Source organism: Pyxicephalus adspersus, chromosome 2 (assembly GCF_032062135.1).
Source record: "Pyxicephalus adspersus chromosome 2, UCB_Pads_2.0, whole genome shotgun sequence".
Taxonomy (NCBI): domain Eukaryota; kingdom Metazoa; phylum Chordata; class Amphibia; order Anura; family Pyxicephalidae; genus Pyxicephalus; species Pyxicephalus adspersus.
The window spans coordinates 118,795,404-118,822,641 of NC_092859.1; the positions used below are offsets into that span (position 1 = coordinate 118,795,404).

At 36.5% G+C, this 27,238-nt stretch overlaps 2 protein-coding genes across 3 annotated transcripts in view; one reads left to right on the forward strand and one right to left on the reverse strand.

Moving 5' to 3' along the window:
• The window catches only part of STRA6 (signaling receptor and transporter of retinol STRA6), a 36,749-nt gene extending 16,168 nt beyond the window's left edge, over window positions 1-20,581 (forward strand). For both annotated transcript variants that reach the window (XM_072402140.1, XM_072402139.1), the window contains exons 8-18: window positions 9,397-9,464; window positions 9,917-9,987; window positions 10,084-10,145; window positions 10,216-10,378; window positions 12,513-12,588; window positions 13,559-13,692; window positions 13,814-13,931; window positions 15,549-15,644; window positions 17,229-17,392; window positions 18,579-18,695; window positions 20,185-20,581. In XM_072402140.1, coding sequence (XP_072258241.1) covers window positions 9,397-9,464; window positions 9,917-9,987; window positions 10,084-10,145; window positions 10,216-10,378; window positions 12,513-12,588; window positions 13,559-13,692; window positions 13,814-13,931; window positions 15,549-15,644; window positions 17,229-17,392; window positions 18,579-18,695; window positions 20,185-20,348 — 1,233 coding nt within the window. In that variant the 3' untranslated portion in view covers window positions 20,349-20,581. The remainder of the gene's footprint in view (window positions 1-9,396; window positions 9,465-9,916; window positions 9,988-10,083; window positions 10,146-10,215; window positions 10,379-12,512; window positions 12,589-13,558; window positions 13,693-13,813; window positions 13,932-15,548; window positions 15,645-17,228; window positions 17,393-18,578; window positions 18,696-20,184) is intronic.
• A 1,530-nt stretch (window positions 20,582-22,111) lies between these two features.
• Window positions 22,112-25,855, reverse strand: LOC140324333 (immunoglobulin superfamily containing leucine-rich repeat protein-like). The gene is made up of 2 exons (XM_072402141.1): window positions 25,790-25,855; window positions 22,112-24,359 (listed from the first exon to the last, which is right to left on the reverse strand). Exon 2 carries the CDS (start codon window positions 24,220-24,222, stop codon window positions 23,128-23,130), a length of 1,095 nt encoding a protein of 364 aa, XP_072258242.1. The 5' UTR covers window positions 24,223-24,359; window positions 25,790-25,855; the 3' UTR covers window positions 22,112-23,127.
• Window positions 25,856-27,238: the final 1,383 nt, after the last annotated feature.

Sequence of the window (27,238 nt, forward strand, 5' to 3'; positions counted from 1 at the left end):
CAGGCATTGTAACTCTAATTCTGCTACATTTTTGTATACTGGGCACAGTAGCTAAAAGCTTTGTGTATACATGTTTTAGCATATTAATATTGACTATATGGTTCATATTCATAAATGTTTTATATAAATGCGTATATTTTATTATATTTGCTTTGATGTACATTGTAGACTAGGCAGTGTGTACATTTCTGTAGGGTAAAATAATAACATGCATAGGTAAATGCATTAATACATTCACACTAGGGCTTTCTATAAAGCAAAAACAACATTATCATGATGTGTTATTTGTGTTTTACTGATATATGTGTCTAGAGGGATAGATTTCTGCTTTGTATCACAGCGATCGTTCTTTTATATGTTCCGAATGGTGGATAAAATGATCCCATTGTGCCTATTACCATGTATTGTAATCCAGTTTAGCCATAACAGAATGACAGAACTATCGGGGTTTGTTGTCGGTACACACAGACACTGTGCTTTTATTTGTGGGTATTTGGATGGTGAATTGTTACTTCTTCTATAACGAATTACTGGAAAGCTCAGTGTGCAAGAAGAGGAAAGCTGGCATTGTTGCAGCCCACTTTAGATGTTACCTAAGTCCTGTCCATGTAAAGGGATTTCAAGTGGGGAGGAAAGTCTCATTGAATAGACCCATTGTCCCAAAAATCTGTCCCATGTGATTAATCAGCCTGGTTCCCATGGCAACTTGTCCTTATCCAACAAGGATTTTATCTGATTAATTATCAGCTGATGTGACTATGGTTGTGTGTGTGTGTGAGCATTTATGTTATGTAAATTATAGGTATATGCATGCTGCATGTCATTATTTTTATTTTTTCCATACACTCATTTGACTAATGCTTATTCAATAAACAGTTGAAAAAGATTTAAATTTGTCTCAAACACTAAGATCTTGATGGCCTGTCAGCCATGAAAATGTTGTTACGTTATGTAACAGAAAACAAAACATAATTTAGAATTCATATACCTCCTCATATATGTACACCATATCTTTTGATAATAGTCTCACTATAGGGTTGTCTACATAACTTTAGATTGTTCGGTATGCATAGCAGACTCTACGCATTTTGTATATATTTATATTTATTTATATATTTAATATATCATCAAAAAACAAAAATAAACAAAATATATAGTGTCAAACAAAACCAAGGAACTCACTGAAATGTGCAAAAACTTTGCTCCCGACAGTTATTCAGACTAAAAACCTCCATCTGATAGATGGAATAAAGGATTCTGTCCATTGTGACTATAGGACAGTAAAATGACAGTCCAGCAACCCTTCGTCCAATACTTCTAAATTAAATAAATAGAAATGTAAGCTTCAGTACTCACCTGCTCACTGGCACTGTCCCCTTATTACAATCTTCTACTAAATCTTGCTTCCTGCACACAGGCTATCATAGGCAGACCTCCTGGGTGGGTCATGATGTCGACATGGGCTGGTAAAATGATGCTGAAAATGGTTTTGATGTTACCCTGAACCAATGTAGTATTCTGGAAAACCAAATGCTGATACTGGACAAGTTTGAGAATGGAAGATGGACTTTTTAACATTGTGATACTGGGGTGCAGTAACCTACTCCAACAAGGCCTTTACTACCGTAACCACTCTGATTGGCCTTTTGAAGAAGCAGATTCAAACTATTTCACCTCCTTGAAATTGATAGATTTACCTGATTGTCTCATTCTAATCATGTTGATTTGGGCGTGCTAAGATTAGAGGAGTGCAAAGAAGTGGTTGAATCTCTCTGCACCAAAGGGATGAATTTGAATATGTAGCCCCATATGATGACATGTAGTTTGTCCCTTGAATTAAATAGCAGTTCCCATGTAACCTAGCATTATTTTTACTTTTGATTTCACCAATATGTTGATTTTCCACTCCCAAAGCTGTCCAATCAAAGTGGTAGTTACGGATGTTGGGACGGTTTATATTGGTATAAAATACTGGGATTTGCCTGGTATCACAGCATCCCCCAGGGCTGTCAGCAATGAATGAACTCCTGCACTTTGGAGATCCAACACACAGAAGAGGAGTGAAAGAAGATGGCAGTGTCTGCGCTGGAGCAATGACAGGTGAGTGAAAATAAAAAATTGCTATCAGGCAGGTATGTTTATTTTATCGCAGAAGGGACATTGTGTCATCTGCAATGCAGGACCCACCTGGTCATAATTTCTATAAACTATTTGACTTCATATTTAGTTCCTCAATAGGTTTTTTTATATAGGATGGATTTGTGGCCTGATCCCCCTTTCAATGTCAGTTTTTAACCCATATTATTGGAACTTTATGTATGCCCTGCCAAGATTTGTGGGCAATTACCCCTACAGAATTGTAGATTTCAGTTACAAGGGGATCATGTCAGCAATTTATGAGCTATTTTTGCAGTCTTCTCCTGGGTGCAGAATAAATGAATGGCATCTATAATCAGGATTGGTAGATATCTCCCCTGTTTTTTCTTTGCTTTATTTTCCATAAAATCAGCGTTATTTTCCTTTCTCCACCTTTCCCATACAGACCTCTCACAAGGCATAGATAGATGATGCCTAGGAATGTATGCACCAGTAGCTATCAACTATGCAGTGCATAACATGTGTTGCAGAGTTCTTTGGTGCTCCTCTTTTGACCCATGGATTTGCTAATGGGTCTGCTAGAATAATGTATGCACCATTTGCTGCATTATACCTATCCCCAAATAATTGTGGGTGACAGGCTGTGCCGCGCGAGGCATGAAAATTGCTTTGGCAGCTATTTCAAGAGTGCTAATGCTCTCTTACAGCATAATGCACAGCTTGTGCTAGGCAAACATCTAGAATGTTACAATGTGTAGAGAGTAATAACGTTGTTTCAGTGATTATGTGTCAAGTACAAAGAATATGTTTTATGCTTTGAAATAGTTCCAAGTTTCCTGGTGTGGGTTGTGTAAGAAGGTATTGTACATGAGGATATGGGGTAAAATGAACCTTTAAATAAAAAATATTAATGCATTTTTGCTAAATATTGCTTTCTGTGAATTAGGGTAGTATTAAAATAGTAAACACACAACTAGATATATTATCTGTCTCACTTTGCAGAATAAATTGAATTCTGTCTGCCACTCTTCATCTAGACTACTTTGACTACATACCCACCACCGCCTTCTATGTTACCTCCCTGTTTCCAGCCTGCCCAATAATTGAATGTGACTACATCGGTAGGCAGACCTGCAAGTGCTTCCACAATTCATGGTATGCTGGTCATGCAATGTTTGACATTGGTAATTTCCCCCTATTAAAATAACAATAGCAAGTAAATCAAGCATGGCGCATCCAAAATAATATTTACATAGGAAAATCAGTTCATCTTTTACATAGGAAATTACATGTTTTGGCAAGAGAATGATTCCAGCAACTCTGGTAATTTATTATATTTACTGAAAACCATTGATTCAATGATTGTGTTCCTAATGTAATATTTATAATAATGAAAACACTAGACATTAGATTACTAAAATGTTGATTCAGTAGAGAACAATTGTGGAAAGTGCAATATAATGGTTAATATTATGGGTGGGTCTCTGCCATGGACTTAACACAAAATGCGTGTGCAATCCCCATAACTGAAAGCAATCTTTGATTATATCCGGAATCTGAAATCATCCCATGTGTATTTTAAAAATAAATGATCTTTGCAAGTTAAAAAAATTGTTATGGTTTATGAAAGAAAACCATAAGATCATCCACATAAAAGAACCTCTTGAATCAAGCACTTTGTGTGCAAGAAAGAACCATCAGCAGAACATATAAAGACCATACTGACCTAAACTTAGAATCATATGTCATAAAAAACGAACATGTTTTGCAGGTCCAAATACAGTGCTCTTCTGTATCAGAGCTACAAATAACACACAAAAGCCTTGACTGGTGTGAAGGGGTAAATTATAAAGAATAATATTCCTATTTAATGTACAGCGCTGCGTAATATGTTGGCGCTATATAAATCCTGTTTATTAATAATAATAATAATAATAATAATAATTCATAAATGGGATTTGACTATATGTTCCAATAAATTGCCAGGAAGCCAGGTTAATACCAAGATTTTACTCTTCAAAGCATCACTGATTACAAAATTCATTGATTTTCAGAAAAAACATAATGTGTAAACTACAAATGAATGATTTAAACTGGATAATGAGTAATTGCTTGTTTAGTCATATTTAGAAAAATGCTGCTTATATACTATATAGAAAATCCATACATCAAAAATAAAGTCATGAACATGTGTTGCAAGTTTACCAGTTTTAGTGTATTTTTTGCTTTTGCTTTTTTTATATGTCCATTGTTTTTTTCATAGCTATCTACATAACACATCATTTTTCTGTTTCTGGGAATTTAAAGACAGCAGATAGGGTGATACAGTCATCACCTTAAAGGGAGTTTCCCTACACTTGTAGCAATCAGTCTGATGAAATGAATGGGAAATAGGTCAACTGCTCACTGATTACTGCATTTGGGTGGGATGACTGATATCAACGGGAAAAGCTTTTAAGGCACACAATTGATTTTTTTGAAGGTGTCTTAATCACAGAACATATTCTATTGATTTTTTTTTAAATGTCTGCATGTTAAGTGAGGGTTTGGTGACCTGTTAAAGGCTATGCATTCTCTTACACCACACCAAAACAAATCTTTTAATAATCACTGCATTTTAATCACATAAAACAGGGAATCCTGTTTCTAGCCATTATAGGCAAGTCAACAGTGGAATATAATTATCAGAGCTATTTCACTAAAGGCAATGGATCATTTCCTATTGCAGCAACATTGTATCTGCATATGTCCATACAATTTCTTTGTGCAGGAGTTTTCTTGCATTGTCTATTTTTACAGGGGAGTGTATTATCTTGTAGTCTAGACTAAAGATATGAGCAATGGGTAAACACTGAAATTATTATAAGGCAGCAGTTAGTGCTCCTGTTTTAGCCAGAATTGTACGGGAACTTTAAAAGACTTTACTTGTTACCTACATTTTTAAAACACAAGTTTAGGAAACGTAGATATCCAAGTAGGTAACTTGATTCAAATTTGTACGTTTTAGGCTAAGACCCATAACATCCCGGATTTTCACTGTATAGAGCAGTAGCTGGATGTATAGGCTTTTGGTGGGATTGAGGACAGCAGTCTCTTGGTAAGCTTTTTTTTTTTTGTTGGTAGTTTAATAATTGTGTAATAATGCAGGGAGGTTTATTTTATTTTGGGGTGATAGGGTGCTTTTTCTTTTCTTAGTTTGGGGTCATAGGATTGCAGCAGTTTGGTAATGATCTGCCAGGCTCTTATCTTCATATCTTCAAGTTCAAGTCAAGTTAAGCATTTTTTGGCTGATTTGCTCATAACCAGTGTTGATGTTCGAATTCGGGGTGGCCCTATATTCGACCCGAATATGGCTGTTCGAATTCGGGTAGACCTGACCCGAATTTTGCTGCATTCAACAGCTAAAATTTGGGAAGAAAAAAGAATCATAATGTCATTGTGGGATTCCTGGACTGTGGGAACTTTATCTGGGAGTCTCCTTATTAAAGGGGGCTTCCAGATTCCAAAGTCCTGCTAAAAATGTTTATAAAAGCCCCCATTGTTTTCAATGGAAGCTTTCATAAAAGCTTAAAAACGCTTGAAAAAGCCTCCATTGAGTTAATGGAAGCGTTTTCCCGCGCTTATCCAGCGTTTTAATTTTTTAAGTTAAATTACACAAACACACACATTAATCAAATAATTTTTAAATTAAAGCCTTGTCCTATTTTTTACTTATATTTTAACCCTTTCAGGGAATGAGTAAGAGGATTTATGTACCCCTGTACTCATTCCCCAGGGTGAGGCAGAGGAGATCTGGGAGTCTCTTTATTAAAGGGGGCTTCCAGACTCCAAAATCCTGCTAAAAATGTTTATAAAAGCCCCCATTGTTTTCAATTGAAGCTTTCATAAAAGCTTAAAAATGCTTGAAAAAGCCTCCATTGAGTTCAATGGAAGCGTTTTCCTGCGTTTATCCAGCACTTAAATTTTTTAAATGTTGCAAGCAACATTTAAGATAACGCTCAAAAACGTGCCTGAAGGAAACGTCCTGGTGTAGATTAGCCCATGGGAATGCAGTCCGTGTAGACTAAAGCTGCATACACACGTCCAATAATTACGTTAGAAACGACCGATGAACAACCGATTGGCCAAAAAAAGTGACCAAGGACGCCGACGAACGAGGATTGTCGCTGGAAATGAACGACTGCCATGGTTGATTTGATTGGCCGACGATCTTTCACTATCTATCGTGTGTACAGTATCGTGACGTTCAGTGATCGTGCATGTTTCTGCGGTACGTAATAATGTTATGTATCTTTTTATAATGTATCTTTTTATGTATCGTTTTATAATGTATCTTTTTACATCTGTTTGGAGGCTGTAGAAGCTCTACACAGTGCTGAAACAAACCCGAATTTTTCTCCTATTGACTTTAATGGTGTTCGAATTCGATGTTCGACCACCCAAATTTTTTTGCTATATTTGAGCGAATAGCTGCCGAATCGAATAGTGAGCTATTCGACCAACACTACTCATAACTACCTACCTACCTACATTGCCCATTTTTTAATCTAAATATAGAAGAACAATTGGTGGTAGCTTTTCTTCTCTGTTGGTTAAAATGTCACGTCTTATTCATAGTTAAATAATTTTTCCAGCATAAATAAAGGGACTACAACACTTTGTCTTTGAATTTGACATATTTTAAGGTATTGGATGGCTGCATCCTTTGCCATGATTCATTGACCGATTCCACTGGCTCTTTATCTCCTAAGACATAGTAGGGTCTTGAGATACCCAGGGACTCTGGCATCCAACTCCAAATTCAAAAAGAGAACTAGTATAACAATGATTTGGAGTTATTAATTGTTTGAAATACTACCTTTAGCAGTGGCTCCCCCACAGCTCACAGTTTTCAATAACTTTAGGAAAAGCTTCAGAAAACCAGGCAAACAAGAAATATTGAAGCTATCATTGCTGACCTTTTCTTTTGTAAGTGAGTTTGAGTCACTGACCCAAATAATCATGCAGATAAGGGCTTTCTTATTCTAAGAAATAGAATTATCTATCTTATTCTAATTTTCCTCATCTCCATATCTTTGTTCTTACAATCGCCATAACAGCTAAGGAACTTGCACCTTATGAAGAAGGCCGACAATGGCAGCACCAATATTTTGCTTGCATACAAATCTTCTTTTGTACCCAGTAAAGCAATAGAAAGACTAAAATTATTGGTATTTCTTGTTCCAAATGAAAAGGCCAACAAATATCAAGAGTAACTGTAGTCTATGCTAATGTTCATTTTTTTCTTCTCTAATAAGCAACTGTGCTTCCATGGTTATGAAGTGTGCTATGATGGCTCCCTTCTCTGCATCCTTGTTTGTGTCAAGGTCTTAGCTATTCAGGACATTTCTACAAAGCATTCTCCTTGGAAACACAGCTAGTCTAGTTTCATATTACTCTTGTTTCTAGCAATCAGCTGTCTCCATGTGGCCTGGCAATGCACCGTGGCCTTGGTAAAGATCTTTTAATTATTGGGTCTAACAATCAAATAGCAATATGCTGTGAAGCTGCAGTACCATGTGAAAAGCAATTATTTTATTCACATCCCACTTAAGCTATTATAAAAAGAAAGTGTCTAACTCTGAATTTACATATTATACTACAAAGCTTATGGAAAAACACAGAACAAAGTGAATATAACATACGCTGCACTAAATATGGAAATGTGTATCATAGGGGAAAATACCAGTGTTACTTGTAATGTAAAAAAAAAAATATTCCAAATGGAGTTTAATGTACCGTAACCTAAAATTTTTTTTAGCTTTGGGGAAAGGTTGGAACTTCTGCCAGTTTTTCTTGGTATTCTTGAGACAGTTGTGAAAACCTAAAACAGGTTATTTTCCCATTTTTTTTTAATATGGGTCTCTTTCATTTCTCTTCCACTGGTAATTTAAAATGATGGCTTTACTCTCATTTTGTGTCTATAACACACTGATGGTGCAAATTCTGAAAACCTGACAATGGGTTTCACCCTTGCACTCCTCTCAAATGCCATAATACAAGCAGTAGGGTTGCATTTGGAAGATTTTGTGCATTCATCAAAATGCCTTGATTGGGTGATTTCTAACTCCTAGGGAGACTGCCCTCATGTATTGGTGACCAGTCAGGATTGAAACAACTGCAATCCAATAAATGAAAGGTGGCCAGGGACAATAAAACTGGCGAGGAAAGGGCTGGATGTTATGCTACAGCTTTTAATACACAATGGCCCTGACCTAATAAAGTTCTCCAAGGCTGGAGAGAATAGACTTTCAGCAGTGAGACTGGGTGATCCAGCAATCCTGGAATGGTTTTTCTAAAAGTTGTTAGCTATTTGTTAGTAAATGTTTTCAATCCTGGACCAGATCCATTCTAGGTTTGCTGGATCACCCAACCTCACTTATGAAAGTGTATTCTGTCCAGCTTTGGAGAACTTTACTAAGTCAGGGCCATTCAGCAAAATCAGAAAAAAAGAATTTCAATACAGGGGAGGAGATATAATATTAATATTATGGCTGGAGGTCAGCTATAATAAAATATATTATTATTATCATCAATATTTTTCTAAAGTTTTTCTCACATTTGTCAGTATATAATAATAATAAAAAGATTTCCTAAAATCAATGTAAAAGTGGTTTCTGGTGGCTTAGGTATGCAAAATATACAGTTTTTGTAATTTAACAAATCCATTATGATGCTTCTGAACAACTATGCTTCTATGACATTTGGTCACAGAAGGGGTTGGAGACCAAACATGCTTTGCATAACTGATGTAATAATTAACAACAAGTACATTAATTTTTTTCCAGATCAGTTTGTGGGTTTTCCATTTTATTACATTGGAGCTAAGGAAGGTGTTATAATTGAGTTTAGAAATGCTGCCAGAAACTCAGTTACTTTGTGCAGCAGAGTTTAAATAATATGTATAAAACACTTGCCAGGTTTGACTGATAATGCTTGAGCAGCCAAATAGACTGTGCATCGCTTCATGCCATATTACCAGGAACACGGCACACACATCTGCCACATGTCTTGTGTTGCTGGGTAGAAAGCCGCTCTTCTGCAGTAATCGCTAATTTAGCATTTATATACACAAGTCCTGGTGTCAAACAAAAATGGTTTCCTTGATTTCATTATTCATGTATACATCAAAAAGATGTTGTTTCACAAAAAATGTCTGATCTGCAATAGTATGATTAAAGATTTATCATTATTGTATGAATTAATCCATATTTCTGTACTACGCTTTGTGGATTATGTTTGTGTGATTTTCTTTTGTAGATGTCAAACAGAAATTATTATCTCAAATATCTGAAAAATCTTTTGAAGAGTAAAAGATCTAAACGCAGGTTTGTCCTGAAGATTTTGTTGTTTATGTTTTGTTTCAGCTATTAATTTGTTTCAAATTTTGTAACATTCACATTACATTGCTTTTGTTCCGAATTCAAAATTTTATTGTGATGAAGCACAAAACTAACTAGTACAGGTGGGCTGCACAAAAATCCCATGTTAAAATGAAGATATTGCAATGCAGTAATAATAGAAAAAATCATGAGTTTTAGAAAAGATGTAGATTTTCATTTTACAAAATTATGTTAGCCAAGTGAACATCATACTGTCTGCTTTTTGAAATAATTATCCTTGTGATATTGCTTTCCATGTAAATAAAATATAATAAAAAAATGTAATGAAACCTGATTTGGGATCAGTTATTGTTAATATTTGTAAAGAAATTGTGAAAATGTTGCTGTGTATTCTATTTACTATGTTTCCTTACTTTCAATATTATTTTGGTTTATAGTAAGGATTCTGTCAGTATTGGATCCCAGGTGTCACTCAATCTCTGCTCCTATCTATGCCCTCCTCATAGAGGTAAGTCTTTATTTTGACATTTCTAAAATACAAAGGAGTTCCACTGATTGGTAAATGAGACCATGCATATTGGATATGACTTATCTTTCTTTGCAGGTTTAAACTTACCACTAAGGCCCATTCTTGCAGTGACAGTGTCCGTACTGTCTGCATATCAGGTAATAAAAGCTATATACAATAATGCTGGTATTATCATAGCCCATAGCTCATACTTCTCTATCTTTTCAGGTGGCCCTCCTCCTGCTTGTTGGATTCCTCCCTACAGTACAGAAAATTCGAGGAGCAATTGATACAGAATTAGTACTCATGATAGCTGGCTTTGGAATAACCATAGATGACGATAAACAAAAATCAGTGGAATATATTGTGTATTATATCTGGGCAACAGAAGGTGAGAATATTTTATGTTTAAGGTGCACTATACTAGTCAGTTTGCAAACCAAGGAAATGAAAGCGGAGTCCGTTCAACAGATTTTTTTATTTATTGTTGACTGTTGTTTTATATTGAGACTGATAAAGATTCCCTTGTTGCAAATTCTTTCTCTGACAATTTTAGTGTGTTCCTAGATACATTTGTGTTTCAAGAGAACACTCTTGGCTTAATAATATCCATATGATAATGGACTTTGTAAAGCATTTTTTAATATGTCCGTGGTATATAAATACTAACTAATAATAATAATATTAACCAGCATGCAAAGCAAGAAACTAGTGTAGACATCTTACTTTACAGCATTTACCTCAATTGAAATATTCGTTTTGAGCTAACTGACCCTTTATCTTTTAAATTTGATATAATTATTCATGAAAAGGCATGTATTTGTTAGCTATGCTAGTGCAACAGACAAGGTAATTTGCCAGACAAATCATATCCCTTGATGATACTGTCTGAGAAAAGCAAATTACCTAACTAAGCAATCCAGCGGATAATACTATAGAATGAGCCCAGTGAGCTTCTTATAATATCTTGGATATGTCAACATTGAGATCTCCCTGCCACGCACCTTGGCAGGTCTTCCAGTCTATCTGGGAGTTTGGGGTGTCCACAGCTACATATATGTGTCCCAGCACTTTCTGTTGCATTCTTTGTAATATAAATATGTTAACGGCAATGGCTTGCATGGAAACCAAGGAACTCAAGAGCACATATCTCATTAAATAGAACCACTGAAGAAGCTGTCAGGTAGTTTAACATTTCGGCCGGACTGACACTTTAACATCCTTTAAATATAAATTGTGTATTTGTCATCTATGCTAACGCAACAGGCAGACCCATTTTCTGCTTGTTGGATAGTTGCAAGAAGAATCACATATCCCTTGCAATTTTTGTCTAGAAGAAGTAATATTTAGGAATATGTGAATGGTAATGTTAATGTAATACAAGCAGTGAAAGAATGTTAAGGCCAAAATAGTAAAGCCTTCCATTTTTGAAGCTCTCCTAACACTTTGGAAAACCAATGTCTTTACTTTACTTTGAGAGCAAATTGTGTGAGACCATGTGAACTTATCTTATGGTGTAATTAATATGCTTGTGTGATTACCTACCCATCATATGGTTCTGTCAGATACATGTAGCGAAATGGGTCATAGTTCATCCAAAGTTGAACCACAAAATCTGATCCAAAAGGCTTATAAACCATATGCAATTCACATCTTCACCCAAAATGAAATAGCATTCACTGGATTTGATGGACCATCAACAATACAAATGGTCCATGTCCTGAAAGCAGGGACACATCTGGCTGAAGCGTAATTCCTTAATGTGTATGCATGGGTGAAGTGGGGCAGGCACAGGTGGGAATGCCGTGCCTTCACTTTTTTTGGGAGTGGGCATGCGTGCCCACTTGTTTTTTTACAAAGTCTTTGGTGGTCCGTGGCTCTGGCGGCACTGGCACTGGCTAGAGCCTTGGACCCTGTGCCCCATGCTGATTGCAGGCTCTGGTCAGTGGGAAGGGTGTCACTCTGAACACAACCCGATGGGATGAGTGGGCAGGTTCTGGTATCATGATGTCACTCTGGGGGAGGTGTCTTCCTCTTTGAGTGACACAGGCAGGGGTGTAGTGGGCCGGGCAGGTACCATGCCCCCTCTTCTTTTTTTGTGACTACACCCCTGTGTGTATGGCATTCTGGACCATTATTATTGAGTGCAGTTGAGAGTTTGTATTGTTGATAGTCCAACAAGTTGATTAAGTGCAATTTCTCTTCAAGTGAAAGTGTGATTTCTTAATGGTTTCTAAGTCTTTTGGATGGACTTTATATCCAAAAGACTTAGAAATATAGAAATACTATAAATACTATAAGGCAACCGCTGGTTAGTTACAAAAAATTACTGCACTTTGCACATTGTCCAGGAACTTTATTCTGCCATTGGAAACTTCAGTATCCATTGTCATCCAAGCAGAAATTGTCTTCAGTGCATTTAGCAACCCCAAAATATATTCCTATTCTTTGTCTTGGATTACTGCAGATTTTTACCATTTGATTTGTTTAAAGTGCTTTAAATTGTTTGTTTTTTTTATCTACAGTTTGTTACATTACTGCACTGATTCTTTCCTGCACTGTGACAGTTACAATGCTCCTGAGATCACTGGTCAAGCATAGGTAAAGTAAAAACTGTACATCCATAATGATTGTAGACTCAACTAAAACTTCTTACACTGAAAGACTTATAAAACTTTAAAAAGAAGTACAAATATCTCCGATCAGTAAAGATACTGTGTGCTATTACTATTGCCAGAGGTAGGCCAATAAAGCAGATTGTTTCAGATTTTTGATTCCAGGTCCCCCCACCACTTTTTGTTAAATAAATGGCTCCTATGTCTTCAGGTTCCAGTGTAGTCATGATGCCACCAGCTTAGCCAATTGTAACATATCACTTGACAAGATGAGCATTGATAGGAAACAGTTGTACAGAAAATAAACTGGCAAAGGCATACTTAAAAGCACTAGTAGGGAGAAAAGAGTGAATTAAAATGTCTTAGAAATCAAAAAAATGATGCTGCAGAGGGAAGTGAGCCTGAGGTTTATGTGTTCTTGGCAAGGCAGCAAAGCATGTTAATGGAAGAGTGACTAGATTTACAATGATTGAAAGGTGAACATACACTTGGCAAGGGTAAGGTAAGGATACTCAATCTAGGCTGGCTAACTATCTCCCTGGACCTTGAGAACTGATTGCTACTTCTTTGTTCTCCATTAATGTTGAAAAAAATGGTGATTTTTTTCTTAATGATTGTAATCCTGGCAAAAATGCAGTTTACTGTGATAGGATGTGGTAAATGCTATCTAGCTGATTATCTCATTATAAATACCACAGTCATAGTGCAACTGCCAGAAATTAGTAGTGATTGCCGCTTAGAAATTGGGACCTATCAATAGTACCCTTATTTCTCCTAATCGCCAACTTTTTAAGTGGGGGTCATATTTTCCATAAATTTGGAATAAACTGAGAAAAAAACTATTTCATGTTGGCCTGTTTGTTTACTAATTTAAGTGGGGAAGTCCTATTTGATACATTGTTTGTCAACATTTTTCTATGTACTCTTTTATTCATTTGATTTTTTTGGTTTTCTAGATGGGCATTACAATGTCTGTTTGCTGGTCAGGCCTCAAAGGTGTTTCTGGACTCTCGACCTCTCCAGAAAACGTCTCCAACTCTTGCTAGCTGGATGAGCCATATCAGTTACCAGGCATCGGTGACTTGTATAGGTAGTTTGCCTACTGACACCTCAACAAACATTGTCCTTGGTCTAACAGACTCAGCTTGTTATGCCATTGAGAGAAATGAAGCCTATTATTAGGCTAATAAGTGTTTTGTTTTTGTTTGTAGGCCTTATCCTGCAGCATTTGCTCCTGTTTATTTTTCACATGATTGTCACTTTCCTTATCATCATTCCAATTGCATATGGAAAATTCCAAATCCTACGCAAGTTACTGGAAAACACATGGTATGTGTAACCACTGGTATTTTTAAAAGCCAGAATTTATTCATAATTTAAGTGTAATATAACTTTTTTTTATTATTGGATAAAGAAGGGAAGGGTTAGGATCTGTGTCAAGTTGGTATTGCCATCTCCACTAGGGGAATTACCCCCTTTTTTGTGTTGGTGTCTATGGCAATAGGTGAGGGAAATCCTCCAGTGGGGACACCTGTTTCGGGGACATTTTTATTTTCTGGAGGTCTGATTCATAAAAGCATTCTCCTTTGGAGAGATTGGCTCATGTTTCTTGTTGCTTCTTTAGATTAGGTAATAGAGAGTAATCTCCTCCCAGCAGGGTGCAGGCAACAGAACATGATAGTATAGCAGTATTGCATCAAATTATTGTATCAAATTAACAAAATTGAATGTTTTTTTGTAAGCAGTAACCTCATATGGTTTCTTATATGAGATTTATATCTCTTTTATATCTCTTTCCTCATATGAGGTTCTCCTGAAGCTGAACTCCAACTTTACACCCAGCTGACAAAGTCAGCTTCGTGCAATATGGTTCATGATCGTCTTGGGTGAAAATCTTACATCAGTACAGGTGTCCCGAGATGTGGTTTAGTGATCCACCATGCCAGCTCACTAAATGACGGATCGATAATGAGGACTAATGAGCAGGGTGACTACTCCTGATTCTTCCCCCTTCCCATAAAACAGAGTGTAGTGGCCGTGTAGCTTGTATTATATAACCAGTAAGACTGTCACCTGAAACTATCACCCAAATAATGATATTATATATCCACCTTACTCTGCTTCAAAGCAATGGCCTATATATGCCTTAGGGAAACTACTAAAACTCCTTCTTCTTTGAACTCAGATTCAGCCACCAGGTTTTTTATCTTCTGTACTGTGCAAACAGTAGGTCCATATACAGTCAGGGAATGTGTCCTAGCATTAACCTTTAAATGCCAAAGAATAACAATAGGGAAGCTGTAATTAGTGCTTGTATACATTGCAATTATAGTTACATAGTTACATAGTAGATCAGGTTGAAAAAAGACAGTCCATCAAGTTCAACCACTAGGGAAATAATCATATCCCAGATATAAAACCCTATGGGCATAGTTGGTCCAGAGGAAAGCAAAAAAAAATTATGCATTTTGCACACTGAAAACAAAGACAGGTGTTCATATAGTAATGTTTTTCCATTGTTATTACAATAGAAAAATATATACATTTTGGCAGCTGAGAAATACGTTTTTGTATGGGTATGATTTGTTAATGTGATTCATAGGGCACCCTGGCTAAAATATAACATTTAACTTTTTTTATTATCAGTGAAGCTTTCCAGACGTATGAGCTCCTAGTTAAGTGTCCACATTGTTCCATCACAATGTTACATTTTACTTTTACTCCTTTGGATTTCTGGCATTGTGTATAACCAATCTGTGGCTTTATTTTATGTTACTGCATAATAAAACTTTGTATTCTGTGTAATACAAGGTAACACTGTGTTCAGTGGTTATCATTTAGAGAAGCACAATCTTTAGAGAAGAACAGTCCTGTGGGGTTTAAGGGAGTATTTCTAATTAGGACAGACATGATTTGTTAAATTATGTATTTCTCTCTTCTATTAAGGCCATTCTGGTTACTTCTGTTTCTGGTAACTGTCGTTCACCAGCTATGTGCACGATTTCTCTTTTTGAAAGGAAATCCATCACAGATTACCCGCAGGTAATTATCATGTATAAATATTCCCCTAAATATAGTTACATTCTTTACATAAGTTATTAGAGGATTGCAATGTATGAACACAAATGTATTAGTAAATGTGTTACACCTGTTTATTATACCATTATCTAATCAGCCAATTATGTGGCAGCAGGGCAATGCACAACAGTATACATTGAATGGTGCAAAAAAAAACCCCCAAAAAACTGTGTTTGTTGATTAATATGTAACCCTGTGTGCCATTTTGATTTTTCAAGAGAATTCTGCCAACCAATATGTTTGCAAAGAATATGTTATCTGTCTCTATAATGATTATGGCTGTGATACATTACAGAGATGTATTGGCATCTTCTTCCTGAATGCCAGTTCCATAGAAATTATTATTATCCTGAATACAAGCAAATACTATTATTTTAACACAACATTTTCAAGACAAGCTATTAAATAGTATTACATTAAACATTGTAAACTACCAGTGAATATTGAGCAACATTTTCAAATGTTTTTTTATTTTACACATAACTCATTATCTACCTTTCCCTATATTACACTATATTATGAAAATACAACTTAATTAGAATTATAAAAAATACACAACTTTAACTGCAAAAAATATGCTACTTTACTGAAATAACTGGTAATTAAATACAGAATACAAACTGAATACATATCTGAATCAAGCTGTACCAAATTCATAATTATGAATGCATGTAATCTAAAACATTTGGGGATCATTTAAGGTACCGCAGCCAAGATATAATCAATTATTTCTGTATGGTTCTCAATGTTTGTGGCTATGCACCTCGCTAACTAAAAATGGAAAGACTTTGTGATCATATCTGCACTTGCTAGATATTTTGTTTAGAATTGACTTGTATAGCGCCAACATATTAGGCAGCACTGTACAAAGTCCATAATCATATCACCAACTGTCCCTCAAAGGGGCTCACACTGTAATGTCTCCTGTCTCCTGGTGAATCCACAGGCGATGGGCGATGAACGATCGTAATGGAAGTGAAGGGGAGAGAGCGCAGCGGGGTGCCGCTCGGTCGTTCTCCCCCTACCCTCTCCATAGAGCAGAACATTTCTGTATGTACAACACTAGTTAATGCATCATGCAGTAGTTAGTCGTTGGAAAAGATTGTGAAAGATCCTTTCCAGCGATAATTATTGCATGTGTGTACATAGCCTAAATGGATCAGAATTCTACATCAATGATGTTACAGTTAGGTTAACTTATTATTAGTTAATAATGAATTAAATAATAATAATTAAAATGATTACATCCAAGCTGATCTACTGTTGCCTCCAGGAGCACTAATTCATCGGTATGCATGCATTAAACTTTGGTCTGGATGTTTGGCCATTGGTGGAAATATGAAACATTTAAATATATATATATATATATATATATATATATATATACATACACTGTATATATGAAAATAATTCTTTCTGTTGGTCTATTAGTGTTTTGGGCACTGTAGGTTGTAATTGTAAGGATTGTATTTCAATAATTTTATTATGTTTTATTAATAAATATTTATATTTTATTAATATTATCTCTTTTTTTTATTATCTATTCAGGAAAAGTCTTTTCATGCTAACATACCTCATGTTCCCAGTGAATTTTTTGCGGGGCGAGCTTCTCGCTCTTGCCCGGCTTGTGGTCTCAGTTATTTTTAATGTTATCCACTTCTGTCGTCTGGATCTGAGCCTGCTACAACACAGTGCCCAGGGCTGGGACCCAGGTAAGCTATGATCTTCAGCTACATGAGTGCTTCAAAACCTGCATCACTGAACCTTTCATAGCTAAAACAGGACTTTATATTACCTTGCAAATGTAGGTCACATGGAGGTCAACTGCTGGTCAAATGCACCTGTCAATGAATTTTAAATAACCTTAGAAGCATCTCAAACTGACATTTCCAATAAAAGCCCACAGGCTCAGGCTCTTGATGTGTTTGTTTTCTTATTAGGATAGAAAATATATAGGTTTATAACTTAATGGAAAAAAATGGTAATACCAATTTATTAGTTTCTATCACTAGAAAAAATAGCCAACAACTTCCTGCCAAAAAAAAAGAGCAGGTCCAATTTCACTTTCATTAAAAGTTTAAAGCTATTGTGCTGTCATGTAAGTGTCAGCAGAGAGTTCTGCCCAGGAAATAAAGGCATAGCAGGTCATATTCTTGGGAGCAGTGTATTGTGACAAATGCTAAGGCAAATATCTCTGATGATTGATGGATGCTCTGCCTAAAGCAGACCCATATGTAGGCGATAAACTGATACATACATTATTTAAAATGATTGTCCCAGTATGACCATTAGATTCAGAGGGTTTTAATTATTTGATGTTAAACTTACACTGTGATACATCTTATCAGATGTTTTATATAAATGTCTGGCTTTTGTACTCTTCCTTTGTCTTTCAGTTCTTTAAAATAAAGTATTACTAAGACATACAACCCCAAAAAACTAGCATTGCTAAAAGGAGGTCTACAATTTGTCCAAGTTTTGGCCCTAGCCCTGCAAAATCTGGACATGTGTCACTTCATCCAACCCAGGGCTTCTCTACATTTTCTAACATGGGGGAACCCTTAAATAACTTTCAAGTCCGGGAACCCCTGCTATAGTTACTATATCTGCAAATTACAGTACATTAATGTGGTGGTCAGTTGGAAAATATCTTCTTATATTATTGGACAGTGAGAACAATGTCAACTATACAGATAGCCAAAAAGATCATTGGTATCTGTTACACTGACCTGAGAATCACAAACTGCTCATTGCTAAAGGGCAACCTCTGGAGGAACCATGGTTGAGAAACACTGTCCTAAACCATAATTATTCCTGCAAATATTGTCATGTTCTTTTTGATAGATCTCATCAATAATCTTCTACTTTTTATGTACAAATATTATGTTTGCATTGCAGGGTATAGGAATTATTGTAATTTCCTAATTATTGAAGCCACTGAGTGTCACCCAGTGGTTAGAGCATTTTGCCTGCTCATAAAACCCAACAGGTGGAAACAACCCGATTTGGAAGAAGGTTAGTCAAAGCTACTTCAGCCCTCTTCTTCTATACAGGCATGATACAGTGTATACCTACATTATCTGATAATAATGTCACCATGAATTTGTGTCTTTAGTTATTATTACACTTTTTTTTAAAAACAAATTATTTATCAATGACCATTCAGAGAACATGGTGTCCTTGTCACAGCATACTGTACAAAATGATCCATAATAAGCATTATTGTTTAGCATTAGGCTCTGATTTATAATGGAGAACCAATATCGACATCTGTTCCCCTGTATGCACTGATGCATTATTTACTGCAGCTGTGGCCCACTTTATTTATAAAAATTCGGAAGCAGAGAGTGTTTTGTGATTGGAAGATAGGTCAGTTGACTTCTAACGATTAAAGACTCTCATCCTATTTTTTGTTTGCAGAGATGTCATTTATTTAAATTGCTCTCCATGGCATCAGAGTCCCAAAGTCAGTGAAGTGCAGAGCACATTTGTAAAGCACATGCTTTGGCATTGTAAAGACGTACAATCTCTTCTCAGTCATGGAGCTCCCTCTGCTCAGTGCACCCATCATTTTTTAATGGGCCTCATAGCATATAAATAAAATCAGTTCAATGGTCCTTTTTTCAGTGCTGATGTTAGATCTTTATAATCTAATAAAGAGAACTAATGGACCATTTAGAAAACACTCACTCAGTCTACCAAAGAGAAACCTTATTTAATATTGTCTCTGCCATATAAGCTGGATATGTAATACGCTAGAAAGAGGAAGTAAAAACAGTGTTTTGCTCCATTTTATATGGGTCTTTAAGTGGAGTGATTTACATGTATATGCATTTCCTGCGTGAACGCATTCCCATTCATTTTATTGTGTTTATTGCAGTTAGAAATCTTAATATGCATTTTATATGACACACAGAACTACAATAATTTTACAGTGCTGTTAACATATCAGAAATAGACACATGAAGTTGTGAACGACAGTAACATTTATTTTAGCACATTGAACAATAATAGAGTGCATTGTGTAATGTTTATATGAATAGACCATAATACTGTTGCTGTCTGTGCAATGTAAAGCTGAACTCCAAACAAGCAGTTGAGTACCCAAATTAAAAATAAAAAAATGTACTGTTTTACCTGCCAACATATTTGTAATTGTGTTAAGTCAGTCTTGTGATGCAGACACACCTTGCTTTAATAAAAATACACAACCTAAACTGTGTTTTTTTAACTGGATTTCAGCTTTAATACAATTGTCATTTGTAATAAACATCTACATAAAAAACGGTATATATACACATACAACTTTACACTGTACCAATCTTTACCAGTCATTTTGGAAACTGATACTTGGATAATTAAAGTTTAAATTTGATTAGTGAAGAGCAGCAAAATCTGTTACATGTCATAATTTCATATTGTCAGACTCCGATCTGTTATTACGATGTACCTAAATGTTTGTATGAACATCTAACTTTCTACACATCGCCTCTCTTCTCCATAGGAATTCATCTGATGCCTGCAGATGGCCGATTGATGAAGGGTGCTCGCTCACAACTTGCCCGAGCCCGCTGGGGTTTGGCATATACTCTTATACACAATCCATCACTTCTATGCCACAGAGGCCATAAAAGCATCAATGGAGGATCTCCCACGTGTCCTACGTAGCACCTGGCATGAACCAGGGACATTCCAGTGACATAGTCTACCTCCCACCTCCCTAACCTCCTATCCCCTAGATGCTCTGCTGGGCAGGGTGGGGTTTTTAGGGGAATGGTGGCCCCTTGATTTTGTAGTTTAAGTATTGTCTCCTTTAGACTGTTCTTTTCAAATGAATCTGCTGTATGTGTATTTTGTTAATAGTTTCAAATGTGTTTCCTTTATAAAAAGTTGACAACTTAGTTTTCTGTTCTTTCATCATTTACAAATTTCCCTCTTCACATTTGCAGTATATATTCTTCACAAATCTTTCATATACAGAATAGTAATACAACTTAAGGTTTACATATATTTAGTAATTATTCAGATGTGCTTATTTGTAAACTGCACTAAAAGTAATATAAACTTGCTTTTGCTGGAGGCAGTGACCTGGAACAAGTATAGAAATTGGGAAAGATAGATGAAAGCTGAACTGTAGGCACACACCTAAACATACCAATTGTTTCATATATTAGAGTAGGGATGGAATGTGTTTTGCAGCTGAGCAGAGTTTGTGAACAATTCTGCCCATTAGCTGTTTGCAAATATAATAAACATTCGCAAAGGTTCGCTTGGAGGAAGTTTTCCCTTTTATAATGTCCTGCCTGACTGGTTAGCAGAACTAAAGTGACTAGCAGTATATGCGCCAGTACCCTCACTATAAAATGTGATGTTCCCAGCAGCCACAAGCCGGTGTGTTAGAGAGAACTCACAGTTGGAGTAGGAGGAAAGACAGACTGTGCTATACTGTGCCATGGCATTGCTATACAGTGCTCACATATTTTGCAGACCCATCAGTAATTGTAAGGGGTTATTTGTGTTAGCTGATTCATACCCATTAATATTTTTTTAGAATTCTATTTATTTTTTCAGATTGGGCTGCTGGTTCTCTATGCAAGGCAAGCTGATTGTAAAATCAAAAAACACAGGCAAATATTCACTACCAGTATATACTGTGTCTGGTACTGTCTGTGAGGATTGCACTGTTCTAAATATTATATGCAGTTTTATATAATCTCTAAAGCATCATTTTTTATGGATTTCTTTATATTGAATGTTGGCCCTGAAAGGCATCCACAAAAAATGTCTTTTTAATGTTTTGGGCTTTGGCCAGGCCAAATGGCAAAGCCAGTGGCATCGGTGAGATCTTGTGATAGAAGTAATTTGCAGGTTGGTATAAACATGTTGCAGTTTCTTCATTACAACCAAGAGTGAAAATTTATTTGAGGGTTGAAATAAAAAGTTTTTCCTGGTGGGTTGTTATTCTCACTAGAAATCTATTAATCTGTATTGAGTTTCGTACTAGGTTTACTAGGTTTCGAAGTAGTCTCATTTGTTGCTACTGAAGATGTAAAACCAGAGACCTGAGGATCCTGGAGAGCTATATAGGGGTGTAATACAAGAATATGGTCTCCACAAACAGCACCATCACTCATGCATGAGTAGTGAAGACCTGAAATATGTTGGAAAAAACTGTTCCAGATTAGGAACATGGTATGTGGCAGATATAGGAGAAATATTATGTCATAAGCTCACTAAAATGAAGTATCTCTTTTCTGGGTCTTTACTTTGTTTCGTACAGATAAATGGAGTTAAGAAAAATCAGGAAACTTCTTTTGTAGCAGCCAAAGTAGTTGGAAATTGTGGATATGTAAAGTGCAAAAAAGTAGGGAAGAAGTCACATGAAAATGGGTGATTTGTAGGCAATGTTTGCATGATGAAATAGAGATATGTCTGAATATATGTTTTATTGGCTTATTTAGACCCTGTGTGTTCAAAGAGATAAATGTAACATCCATGATAATACATACAAAAATATAATCTTTGGTGTTTGAAAAGTAAAAGTCTATGGGGACAACATATATTGGGACAACATACTACGAGGTACAGCAGTAAACGTAGGGGTTACGGAGGAAAAAAAAATATTTCTAGAATTCTAGAAGGTGTGGGTTTAGGGGAAAATTGGGTAAAAAGTCAATACTTAAATAGAAAGGGGGAAGACCCCAAGGCCCACCCCAAGAGGTAAGTGTGAGAGTAGCATAAGATACCAATCCATAGACCAGGTATGAATGTATGGTAAAGCATAGAAAACATGAGACTTACACTCTGCATGAGCCTTGGTGTTACAGGTGGATTTTTCCCCTTTGATATTCGTGAGCCATGGAAACATAATGAGTGCTTATCTAAATAAGAACATGCCCTAGTGTGGGGACATGTCCTAGATGCAATGGCTACTACAGAAATACTCATTCTGGAACTTTAATAACATCCCCGGAGGAGCTAGGCTGGCAGTGTGCCTGTGTGAGAAGGTCACTGTTCTTGGGCAAGCTAGTGACAAAAGGTGCATAGAAGGACACACAGGTGCTTTTAATGATTATTAAAGAATTTATACCTGCATGACCTGCAAGTCAACGCTTCACGAATGGCAGCTTTCTTACTCTTAGTGTGTGAAATCCCCACGATTTTACAATAGTTTTATAGATTTATTAAAGCTCTCTAGGACTAGAGAAGATACACTTTCATCAGTAAAGCTGGGTGATCCAGGAATGGATGGACTGGATTTCTTAAAAGTCATTTGCTATTTATTAGCAAATGTTTTCAATCCTGGACCCAATCCATTCCAAGTGTGCTGAATCACCCAGCTTCACTGAAGAAATTGTATCATCTTCAGTCCTGAAGAGCTTTTATAAATCAGGCCCATAGATTTTTAGATTGCTGTGCTGGTATTGTTTAGAAAATACATATTCACTTATACCCACAAACTGATGTACCACAAGAGCATTAGCATATGCCAATGTATTCTGCATAATGGCACTATACGTGAAGCTTCATTTACCATTGACCAAACTCTTTCAGACACTATAAATAGAAGTATCTCTCCTGGATCATTAGGCCATCCTGATATTTTATGATAGCTGAGAGATACAGAAATGTCACCAGTATTTTCTACAGTCTGATTGGACACATGGCATAAGTAGGTAAGGCCTTGTCTACCAGGGTTTAATATAATAGTTCCATTGGCAAATTTTTTAATGGTCACCCCAAAGCTTTCTTGCTTTTTGTGGATTTTTATATATGGTACCCCCACTTCTTTGCAAAGCAACAAAGTATTGCTCAGTTCAGGATCATCACCCATTACCTCCAAAGGTTTTCTGCACTGTAGATCTGGCACCTTCTCCAGTGAAACCCCCTTTAGCTCACTAGGAGTTTGGCAGGCTATATCACCTTTTCTATCTATAGCTTGAACCTTTTTAATCCAGTCCATTAGCCATAACAGTGAACATGAGCAATGGAAGGCATTACCATGTAACTGAAGGTGTGACAACATTGTCAATGGATCAAAAATTCTTTCAGGCAGAGAATATAAATGATTGTTACTGAGCTGTAGGGATCTTAAACTTTTGGAATTTTTGAATGTTTCTGGTAAGACCATAGTTAGTTTGTTGTTGTTGAGGTTTAGAAGCTGGAGATCTTCAAGGGTTGATAGATCTTTCCATGGAAAGTCCAGGAGTTGGTTATTACTCAGATCCAGGCTCATAAGGTTTGTCAGGTTCTGAAATGTGCCAGGTTGTATGGCGGTGATCTTGTTGTAAGCTAGCCACAGACTTGTCACTTCTAAAATATTGGCAAAGGAGGAGGCATCGAGATTGCTAATGTAGTTTACAGAGAGGCTAAGTTGTTTAATGTTAACAGGAAGATCTGCTGGCACACGGATTAGATTACGGTAAGAGCAGTCAACGGAGGGTCGAGTAGCTGTAGTGCACCTGCAGGTTTCTGGGCAACATGTGCTTGGCACCAAGAACAGGTAACCAATAATGCCAAACAACTGAAAGTAGACAGCCATGATGCACAATAACCAGAGATTGGATTGGATAATGCAGAGTAAGATGATAATTTTCTTAATGGTTTTACATTTGAGCAGCCATGATAAACTTTTTTATAATGTGGAGGACCAAAGATGTGACCTTGCTTTTGTCATACCTGTGGGGGGAGATATCATAATTAGCAAAATGTATGTCCAAGGATTACCAAACTTCCCCTTGAAATCACAGCACTGTTTTATTTCACCTTGTTTTTTGTACAAAGAGCTTTTATTATTTCATATGATGTTATCACCAGAGTTCTAGGAGATCAGTTTCTTTTGCTGTATACACTTACCCCCAGAACTATGTCTCTCAACAGCCCCTTCTCTTGACATAATGGGCTTTATTAAAGCTCTCCAAGACTATCAGAAGATAGACTATCATGGGTCAACCTGGGTGGTCCAGCAAACCTGGAATAAATCTGGTCCAAGACTGAAAACATTTGCCAAATAATTATTATCTTGTATTTATAAAGTGCTGACATATTATGCAACACTTTGCAAAGTCTTTAGTCATATCAGTCCCTCAAAGGGGCTCACATCTAATGCCCCTACTATAGTCATATGTCATTAACACAGACTCCGGACATTTTTTTTTTCTTTAAGGGGAAGTAAATTAATCAAACTAAATGTTTTTGGCATGTGAGAGGAAACCCATGCAAACTTGGGAAAATCTCCAGAAAGTGTCCTGGCTGAGATTGGGACCTGTGATCTAGCGTTGTGAGTACTAGCCACTGACCCAAATGATTTTAATAAATCTGTTCTGTGTTTGCTGGAACACCCAGGTTCACCCATGAAAGTCTGTATTCTCTAGTCTTGGAGAGCTTTATTAAATCAGGCCCAATGTATGAGTGGAACACCATCATTGTTCTGCTGGGAAAAACAATGTATGCACGTGCTGTGGGGAAAAAGCGGGGTGAAAGAAATACGTATGTGTTGCGAAGGCAAACTAAGAATATTTTCTTTCTTTAATTTTGCCCTCACATACACTTTAAACTCTTAACTGTGAAGGAAGCATATTATTATTTGGAATTTCAGTATGATGATATGATGAGACATCTCTCTTTTATTCTAAGGTTTTTAATGTCTTCTCTTTATCTCCCCTTATGTCTCAGCATTACTTTTGTTTTGTTTTATATCACCCTTCCTCCCTTCTCTCTTCATCTGGAAATGGAGCTGTAGGATTTCTGCCAGGCCCTGTTCACACGCTTTGCTTTCACATGACGAAGCCAAATATTCTGCGTGCATAACATGAGAAAATGCTTCTTTCCGCTGCTGCAGCAGTGACCTGTCTTTGACTTGCTTTTTTTGACTTTTTCAGTCATGATTATAGGTTACCATATTCATTGTATTCTATAAACGCTGAGTTTTACTCTCCTCAGTACTTTTTAGGACATGTTCTGTGATCATCTCCGTGACATTAACTCCTACCTATGTAACCAGATATCTCTTTTGCCCTTTTTAGTCTTTTTTTCTGGCCCTCTCTGATGTTTCTTTTCATCTTTCACAAATCTCATTTCCCCAGATTAATATAGTCTGCTTTTCTTACCTGACAGTCCCCTTTTCTTCTCTGTTAGCTGGATGAATTAAATAAACAAATTCCTTTTTTTTTCTCCTCCTTCCCTAACAGGCTGGACACAGCCCCAAAACAGCATAACGAGCCAAAACCCATCCCACAGCCAGAGTCAGGATTCTAATGATCTGTTCCTCCTCTACCGTCTGCTATCTGTCAGAATTTGCAAAATAAAATGAGGCAATCAGCTGGAATTATTGTGAAAAATTGCATTCAATGTAGAAGACAAGAGGTTTGACCCGGCATGCGGCACTGTTTAAAGGAATATTAATGTGCATGTATTGTGACCATAACGCCATTGGGAGGTCAAGGGCCACATGTGCCTTTTGATTAAAAATCAGGAATCCATTTACCAGCCCTGGCAACTATGTTTTCAAAATGGAAAATTGTTTTGTGTGCTATTAAACTGTGCCCAAAATATATTAGAGGATTTTACATAATTATCCAACAAGGTTGGTTAAAACCCTAAATGTATTTTAACAACAAGGTAGCCATATGCCCGGTGCCAAATGCTGCTGGCTAGTTTAATTGCAAACACTATTACCTGATTGCTTGGAACTGCCTGCCGGCTTCTCTGTTAGCATGAATGGCTCCAATATTATGTGCACTGAATAACATTTAAATGGAATATGTCACTGGGTTGGCAGCTAGCACCATCTTGTTTTTCTACATATATTTAAAGATGAACATTGAGGCCAAATGGTTTTAACCTTTTACAGAACACCCATGTGCAAGCAATTTTCCTAATGTGATGCCGGATGGCTAGCTGTGGATAGTACTAGTAGTAGGCACCCATGGGTGCTAAACAACAAAATTTTTTACTTCTAGTTGGTGAACATATCCATAATATTTAGCTCTCTATAATATGAAATGGAGGGCTAGATTGTAGCTTGACTAGTGTTAGTGGAAATGTTTAGTAAATCTCAGTTTTCCTTTGTAATTTAATTTGAAACCACAAGGAACTTTTTTTTTTTTTTTTTACAAATGCCTTTTGCCCTGCACAAAATAACCTGACAGCGAACAACAAAACCTATAGATTTTATTTAGTGCCAGTAATTGCACAGCTTTTTGCTAATTATTTGCCTCCTTAGTTTTTTTAATCCGGGCAATTAATTTATTTTTCTCCAGCGCAGTCTGCTGTAGCAGTGTCCTATTTAACCCCTGCCTTGCTTCTGCCATTACCCCCCTCCTCACTTCATCACTACCCTGCTGCAGCTGTCAGATTGAGGTCAGATAATAATCACACCTCCATAAAAGCATTTCCAAGTATCACAGCCTGGGGGATTAGGAAAGAGTGCTGGGAGATCTTGATATGCAATGAGAGACAGAGATGTGTGCAATGACATGGAGAGAGATGCTTCACATCACAGGAAGTCAGGAAAAAGGGAGTAATACATGGGAATAAGACATACAGTAAATTTATGA

What these genes read in the sequence shown, in the direction of transcription:
- LOC140324333 (XM_072402141.1), bottom strand. Translation starts at nt 24,222, where the DNA reads ATGGCTGTCTACTTTCAGTTGTTTGGCATTATTGGTTACCTGTTCTTG.